This window comes from Eurypyga helias, unplaced genomic scaffold, assembly GCF_000690775.1.
Source record: "Eurypyga helias isolate BGI_N326 unplaced genomic scaffold, ASM69077v1 scaffold2363, whole genome shotgun sequence".
Classification (NCBI taxonomy): Eukaryota; Metazoa; Chordata; class Aves; order Eurypygiformes; family Eurypygidae; genus Eurypyga; species Eurypyga helias.
This window is the reverse complement of record NW_010242902.1, coordinates 24,658-32,478: the sequence shown is the minus strand read 5'-3', so window position 1 is coordinate 32,478 and position 7,821 is coordinate 24,658. Positions and strand designations below refer to the sequence as shown.

The 7,821-nt window shown below is 48.4% G+C and overlaps 1 protein-coding gene across 1 annotated transcript; it reads right to left on the bottom strand.

Annotated features, from left to right (window-relative positions):
* Positions 1 to 3,728: 3,728 nt before the first annotated feature.
* LOC104507797 (globoside alpha-1,3-N-acetylgalactosaminyltransferase 1-like) lies at positions 3,729 to 7,116 on the bottom strand. The gene is given in 9 exon segments (XM_010149200.1): positions 3,729 to 3,765; positions 3,767 to 4,054; positions 4,056 to 4,095; positions 4,098 to 4,178; positions 4,181 to 4,244; positions 4,246 to 4,384; positions 4,831 to 4,965; positions 6,924 to 6,971; positions 7,070 to 7,116. Coding segments are annotated over 9 exon segments (879 nt in total).
* Between the last annotated feature and the right edge of the window lie 705 nt (positions 7,117 to 7,821).

Genomic DNA, 7,821 nt, shown 5'->3' with positions numbered 1-7,821 from the left:
GGTTGGCCTTCTGGGTCTGATATTCCTACCCTTCCTCATCCCTGTCTGCTCAAAGACCATCTCTGAAGACCATCTCATTTCCATGTCCCCCAGGCACAGATCTCACACAGAGAAGGTTTGACGAGGCCGGTCCTTTCGTAACCACTGCTGTGCACCAAAGTGGTTAAAATTGGTATTTCTGGTCAATAATGTCAGGCAACACCACACGTGGTTAAGGGAAACCCAAACAGGAGTGAAAAAAGGGGCTGGTCTGGCTTAGTGGAAATGTTTATTGTCCGGTCGGTGGGGAGAATGAGAGGATCACAGTTTGATCCCACCTAGGGTCACGTTCAGTGTTGGAAGTTTCTGTTTCTTGCCCCACGCCCCCACCCCCCCGAAGAAGTTTTATTTATTTGTTTTGGGGATAAATGCATGAAGTGAGCCACCAGCTCACTTTTCTTTCACAAGGAAAGAAAAAGCCTGTCAGACAGGTTCTTACATGAGATGGACAATGAATGATGAGTCTGTTCCAGCCAAGCAGAAAGGGACGGATGGAACAAGGGGCCCTTGGGAAGGCAACACGCTCCTGATCTGAGACTTGGTTAAGGACAAACAGGGCTTGAGTCAGAAATACCTTGAAAGCATGATCGGATCCTCAGGCAGCATAAACCGGCTGATGATTTATTTACACGTGGTGAATCACTTCTCATGCAGTACTGTGTGCCTGTTTCCACGTTCAAATTCCCCCTGTGAAGGGAGACACGTGACACAGCACTGTCCCATGGAGAACGGAGGAAGACCTCACGTGCAGAGTGCCAGTCTGCTGCCTTGCTACCACGTGCCTCGGTTTCCCCACTGAGCAGAGGGTGTTGGAGGGGGATTCAGATCAGAAAGTAGGTCCTTGCGAAGCTCCCACACTGCCCACAAGTCTCAGGCTACACGGTTCGAATGAGAGAAGGAAAGCTTGCTGCTGGCGCTGCCGGATTAATCAGCAGGAGACGGCAACGGAAGTCCAGGCTTTCGTTAATTAGAGGAGGACATGAGTTGATTCAGGGAGCATCTCCCACGTTGCACTGGGGAGCGTGTTTCTGCAATCATGCATCTCCCACGTTGCACTGGGGAGCATGTTTCCGCTGTCACATTCTTCTCCTCCCTGGAGACGGCGTTTCTAGGTACTGCTTCAAATCACAGCCCCGTGGAGCAGAACTGTGTCAGGTAACGTGTGACACAAGGCCTTCCCCGGGGGAGAAGCTGCGGGCCTGCCAGGAAGATAAACATGTTTGGCACTGCACAAACCAGGCTGTTACCGTGTCAATCACAGGGTCCTGGATGCAGCCGAAAGGCGGCTGGGAAGCAGAGCCGGAGACCAAGCCTTGCACAGAAGTTTTTCAGAACAGGAATCCCAAAAGCATAAACCATCCTCTATCCCACATAATTTCTGCCGGAGAACGTCCTCTCATGGTGGATTTAGTGTAGGCTATGAATATCTGCATAGGAATTCAAGATATTTAGTCAGGCAGAGGAAAGCCCAACGGCTTCAAGTAGAGGCTGCGAACACAGGCCAGTTCAGGGCAGAGTTAAGGCATAAGGGGAATTAGCCACTGGCACAGCTGATCCATGGCTGCTACGTCCCTCTGTGTTTACTGGGTCTGAATGCTTTTTGGAGGGATCTATCCCAGCCATGTACTGTGAGCACTGGGAGATAAAATTATGCGGCTTGTCCTGTGCAGGAGGACAGACCCGACAGTTCCTTCTGGCTTGTAAAAGAATCCATACGCATATATATAGCAAATGGCGTAATGAGACCCTGGTTTGTGTCATGGCCTTTGGGCACAACTGTTTCACAATTAAGAAATACACAGTATTAATCCTGGTTTTGGTGAGAATGTATCTTTTTGGAAATATTTGGGTAAGGATCTTTCTTCCCCCTTTTGGCGTAAAGGAGGTGCCGCGTTCCCAAACATAAGCATCTTCACGGGAGATTCAGTTCTGGTTTCGTTACGCAGAGGGTGTCTTCCTCCAGCACCACAGCACTAAGAACAGTCTGGAGAAAAGATAATCAAGTAGACCCTTTGCTGGGTAAATCATGAATCAACAGACCCAGCTGCCACTCGGGGTTTGGGGCTGGAGGCAATTTGTGTACCTTGTCTGTATTATGGGTACCGTGAAAGCTTTTCCTAATTAGTCTTCTGGAAGATGAAATGGCTACATGGATGTTGGCAAGTGCCATTCCCAGCCTGTTCACACAGGACTGAAATGGCTCGTTAAGTCATTGACAATCAGTGGTGGGGCCCTAAAGCTTTGAATACTTGATATGCTGCCATCCAGCAATTTTCTCATGTGAAGAGAAGCAAGAACAGCCAGGCACCTCTTCCCCATTTACTCCCTCCCTGCCAAATGAGCCTTTTTTCTAAAAAAAACCTGTTCCCTTAGAAACAGTCAGCGTAGCCCTTTCACCCCGGCTCCTCCTCGCCCCACGGTACAGCATGGCAGCCGTCCCGGCGCTGCTGCTCCCTGCTCACGGCACAGGCCTGCCCAGCCCTTCGGTACCACGGCGCGGGAGGCGATGGAGGAGATGTTTATGGCAGACTTGCTGCTGCAGGGGAGGTGGTACATGGAACTCCACGCTCTGACCTCAGCTGACGACTACGCAGTTGGCATTGGCAAGCTGCGGCTGCTTCCCCGTGTTGGGACACCCCTGCCCCTGTTCACCCGAGCGAGCCGTCAGGCTTTAAAGGCTGCAAAACGCCTCGTTCGGCTTCTCATCGCATTCACGCAAAGAAAACGTTAACCCCAGCCTCCTTCCAGCTCTAGACTGAACTGTTTCACTAGAGCATTTCATTATAAAATGAAATCACCCCGTCGGCTGGAACTCATCAGCTCTCACTGTCCGCTCCAGCAGCTTCTAGCCAATTTATTTCACAGAGCTCAGAGAAGCTGGAAAGGACTGAAGCAATGGGTAGGAACATGAACTTCTCGATACCAGATTTTCTGTGTTGGAAAAGATTACATGATCTACAGAGACATGTGAGCCAGGGAAAAGGTTCAGAGCACATCTGCGACTGAAATAAACCCAAAGAAGTTCAGTCAGGGCCTGAGCTGGGCCAGTTGTGTCTAAACTCACGTCTCCAAAACACCCTGGAATTTGGAAGATAACCACTCTATGAATTCACACTATTTGTCCTGTCAGACCAGGGTCCTTACTGGCAGTGGCTGGCACCAGCTCTCTGCCGAGAAGGTCCAAGAAATCCTGCTGCATAATTTTCCTCCTGACCCTGATAAAGGGTGTAAGTTTAAATCACAATACATTAAAATCTATTGCCCAGCAAAATTCTTTTTTCTTATTAAGTGAAAAGGTCTTTACTAAAACTCAAGTTCTCCTTCTCCACAGGAATATCAAATAGCATTTTGATCTCACTGAATTCTTGCTCGGCCTCTGGAAAAGTCATCTGCAGCCCTGCATCTGATAACTGGCCCTTTGGATGCCTTTTTGGGTGCTGCAGCCTCAAGCAGGATGTTTGTGTTTACAAAGATGAGGAACCTAGAAACCTTTTCATTCTCCCTCCCCACTTTGGCTGCTGCTTCTGAAATGCATGAAGACTCCTGTTCTCCAGAGAAACTATCTATCCCCATGTTCCTGTCTCAGCTTGTTCACACTGGGAACATAAATCCATGATGGGCCATGTTCTGTGGGAGGTAATATTCAGTGGATTGATTGTGTGGAGGACATCTCCGCAGGGATCCGAAGGTCAATCTCGTATCTCTTTGTAGTTTTTATCCACCATGGTGAATCTCAGGGGACTTTGGCTTCCTGTCATCCCGTAAATACTCTGGAGAAAGTACCTTGAAGGGTCTGTGGGAGAGGAAGTGCCTGTTGAGATGGCTTTCTTCCTGCCAGGCTGCCATGATCCCACTGGCTTTGTACGTCGGGACGGTCATGTGGCAAGTCTGGGTGAACTCACAGACTTTCTTGACCAGCCCTCCAAACACAGCTCCTCCGTAGAAGTCTCCTTCTTCCTCAGGGATGTAGGGTGCTGAAGAACTCCTCCTCTCATAAGGAACTGGCTTTGAGGGATGCTGCCGTATCACCCAGGGCCTCAGGCCCCCAGGCATGGAGAGCACCACATCAGTGTCCAGGCAGCAGAGGTAGGCCGCCTCCTGACGGCTCACCTCTGCGATAGGCCTGTTCACGGCCTCCTCCTGCACGTGGAGATCTCTTGCCAGCTGGGGTATCTCTTGATGGGGACAGTGCTATCTCTTGATGGGGACAGCCCTTCGTCCGGGCTGCAGCTGGACATCGGGAATTGTCTCAGGGTTGTCCATGAAGATATAACAGTTCACAGGAGACCCTTTCCTGAGATGTTTCCCTGCTGATTCCCAGAAGTGGCCCACAAACCTTATGCATCTGTGCAGACACAACACGTGAACAGCACGGCAGAGACAAGGGGCTGCACGGTGGATGAGGAAGGGTACTTTAATGGACGGAAGAAGACAAGGGATGAAGAGCGTTGGCGAGCTATTGCTGCAAGGATGCATGCACTACACACGCAATAGGTGAAGTACAGAGTGGAGGACAAGGAACAAGCAGATCGTCCCTGCTTTGACCAACCAACTACCTGTCTACAGCTCTAATTTCCAAGGCTAGTTCTTCAAAAACACCGACCATGCTTTAGGTACAAGGTAGCAGACTCAACCCCCAAGGTATGATTACGGACGCAATATAAGGACATAAAGATTTACTACAGACTGGGACAGACTTCAGTTCTGCTAAGGACAAGAAAAGCCAAAATGATCTTTCCATAGAGGAAGTACATCAACCCAAAAACTGTGCCCACCGAGGTGTTCACTTACTTTCCAACAGCAAAGGCTGCCACCCTGAGGGTGAGATTCAGTGGCCTGTAGGCACTGTCTAGGATCTCAGAATGGAAGGCTCCTTCCCAGACAATGGGGGCCAGCCACAGTGTGACTGCCAGCGCATCCTGACGCCTGAAGGAACAGAAAGGGAATGTTAATGAAATGTAACTGTTCCTTTTGGGTTCAAGGTTAGTAAATGGGAAAGAAACCCTAAAAAGGCAGCTAGAAGAGTGTGTCTATCAGCATGGACTCATTATGGATGGTATTATCTTCAGATCTTTTCCCCTGCCCCCTTATTTGTTACCAAGCACGGACATTTCAGTTCCTGGGATGAAATTAAACACTGTTTAACAAATTGGCAAAACCCCAAGGATCTACTAAGATCTCATTTAACTCACAGGATTTTCCTGCTGAGGAGAGTTTAATAACCATCGAACTCACGGAATGAGAAGCTACGCATATTTGCTATCAGTCTGATGCAGATTGGTACATACGGATTAAAACACCAGTAATAATATGAAAATGACTATAAAAATATACCCTATTGCTGTGTTATTAAAACACAGCTTGCAGCATGACAGTTTATTTTCCCAGTGTTTATATATAGCTTCAACACATTCAGATATCATTTCAGATTCTGTATGTCAGCCAGTATTGAAATGTGTAACAAAATTATAAGGAATCCTTAATCTCCTGTGTGGGTAGTGGAAATACTGAATACACATACAGCAGAGGCTGATTATGCCCTATCCCAGCCAGGCAATGCTATTTCAACGTTCTTCTTTGCATTCAGGGTTTCTTTCTTACCTTTTGATTTTAAAACAAGGTGTCATTCATGATGTGTAATTTACCCTGGCCTGCCCACATGCACCCCAGGCCATGATCTGTAACACTCTGCTAATGCAACTTGTTGTGCACAGCACAGGGCCAGGCTTGGAGGCTGAAGCAGTCTCCCATCTGACACAGTCCCAAGGCAATAACAGCACAAAATCCAAAGCGAGGGACCCATGGGGAGCAGTCTGATGGTGGAGGCAGCAGCGCATTTTCAGCCCAGATCTAATACTTTCAGTCTGAGTAGATACGAGAATAACAATTCCACCTCCTCCTGGGGTAATGTATGGGATTCAAAGATTAAATTATACAAGAAGATGAATTTGGTCTGTAGAAAATGTACTGAGTTGTTCTCTTTCTGGGTTAATTATCCTTTTTCAGCGGGGGGACAGAGAGAGACAGAAGGAAATCTGCAAGCTTGTTTCTCTAAGCAGGACTTCTTCTCATTTCATTTTAAAGGGCTGCATTGGGTTTCCCAATGACTCATTTCCATGGTACACATCCTCCCAGTGCTGCTAGTGAACTCCCTTCAGAAGACAGAGCACTTAAAACTATGATTCTCTCCTCATTTAGTCCAGCAGCTACTAGCTGATTTCCCACATTAATTTATTCCAGTATGGAAGAGAGAAATATTCAGGCCTAGCACATCCTGTTGAAGTAGCTGGGCGGGAGATATGTACCAACAGGGTGTGTTTATTAACACGCAGAAGAACCGTGGCTGTTGAAGGTAAACTGCTGGAGATAAGCGTCAGGTCACTGGAGCTGGACCGGGGGAGACTGCTAACAACCACGAGCATCTGCCTAAGTCACTTCATAGCTGCTGCTGCCTGAAACCTTCCACGTCTGCTTAAACTCATGGTTTGACTGCTTCCCTAGGGACTGGCCTGTGTGAGTGCCTGCAGTTTGTTCCGGCAGGTTAGCTGAAACCACTGCTGAAGGTCACACGAGGCACTTGCTTGATTTTGCCCCCAGATGGCTTTGAAGGTCAGTTACAGAAAGTATTTCTCACTGTCCTCCAGCTATTACACATCTCCCATCTCAAAAAGAGCTCGGGGCAGCAGCCAGGTAGATGGACTGGAGCTTGCAGGAGGTATCTTGGTGAGTACACAGTGACTAAACTCTGAGCAGCACAGACAGCTGTAGGCATACCCGTGTGGTTAGGCTCCTCTTGGAACAAGGTACCATTCAGTGTGTACCAGGACTTTGAAACTGTGAGTGCCACGGAGCACCCAAATCGAAGTCAGCAGACAAGTTCAAACAAAGAGACTTTCTTTGGAGCCAGCACTCTTGGCTGCTGATAAAATAATCTGTAAAAAGGAAGAAATATCCACTGAATAATACATGAATATGCCCGGAAGAGAGGAACAGCAGTTTAAAGGTCAGGAAATAAAAAGCCAGTACTCACTGGGGGAAAAGCTGGATTAGCTTCCCTTCTGCATACTGGAGTTTCATGGGGGTGGGAAAAGAAAGGGATTCCAATGCTTTTCCTAAAACAAGAGCCAGGTTCAGCTTCAGGACCTGTTGCTGTATCGACAGCTGTCCGAGTCCTCACTCCGGTTGCTGTGCCACCGCTCTGCCTGGAACAGGGAGTTAGACAGACACAGCCTGTCTGCGCCTGCAAGGGCTGCCAGGCGAGCAACAGTTCTGAAAGGGAGCACACAGCAGAGCCGGGAGAGAGATGCTGGCAGCACTCCAAGCCTGTGGGTACATCAGAGTTTTGGGGTCAAAATCTAGGGAAGCACATGCTGGTTGGGGGCTGCCAGTCGTGCTCAGGTATGAGCTCCATTCCCTGCGTAACTGCTTCTGTTCACCTGGAGGGCTGAACCACCTGACATACCACACCTGAAACAGCATTCGGAGAAATAAGCATCTTAGTAGACACAAAGTTTTTTAACGACTTGAAATGCCTCCACAAGAGATCAGCTTTTCTATCTGCATTTTTTGTTTTGTTTTTACAAGATCAGTAGGTGATGATAAAGGATGGGAAAAGCTGGGGCCTGTCATGTCCAATATGGCAGTGACGTCGCTTAGGCCCGTGCCCTGCTCCTCCACAGTGGCATTAAATTCTCTTTAACGCACCTCTGAGACAGCTTTTAGGAGCCGTGCTGAGCCGGTTACCCGTACATCAGTTTGCATCACGTGATGAAGCCGACCCCT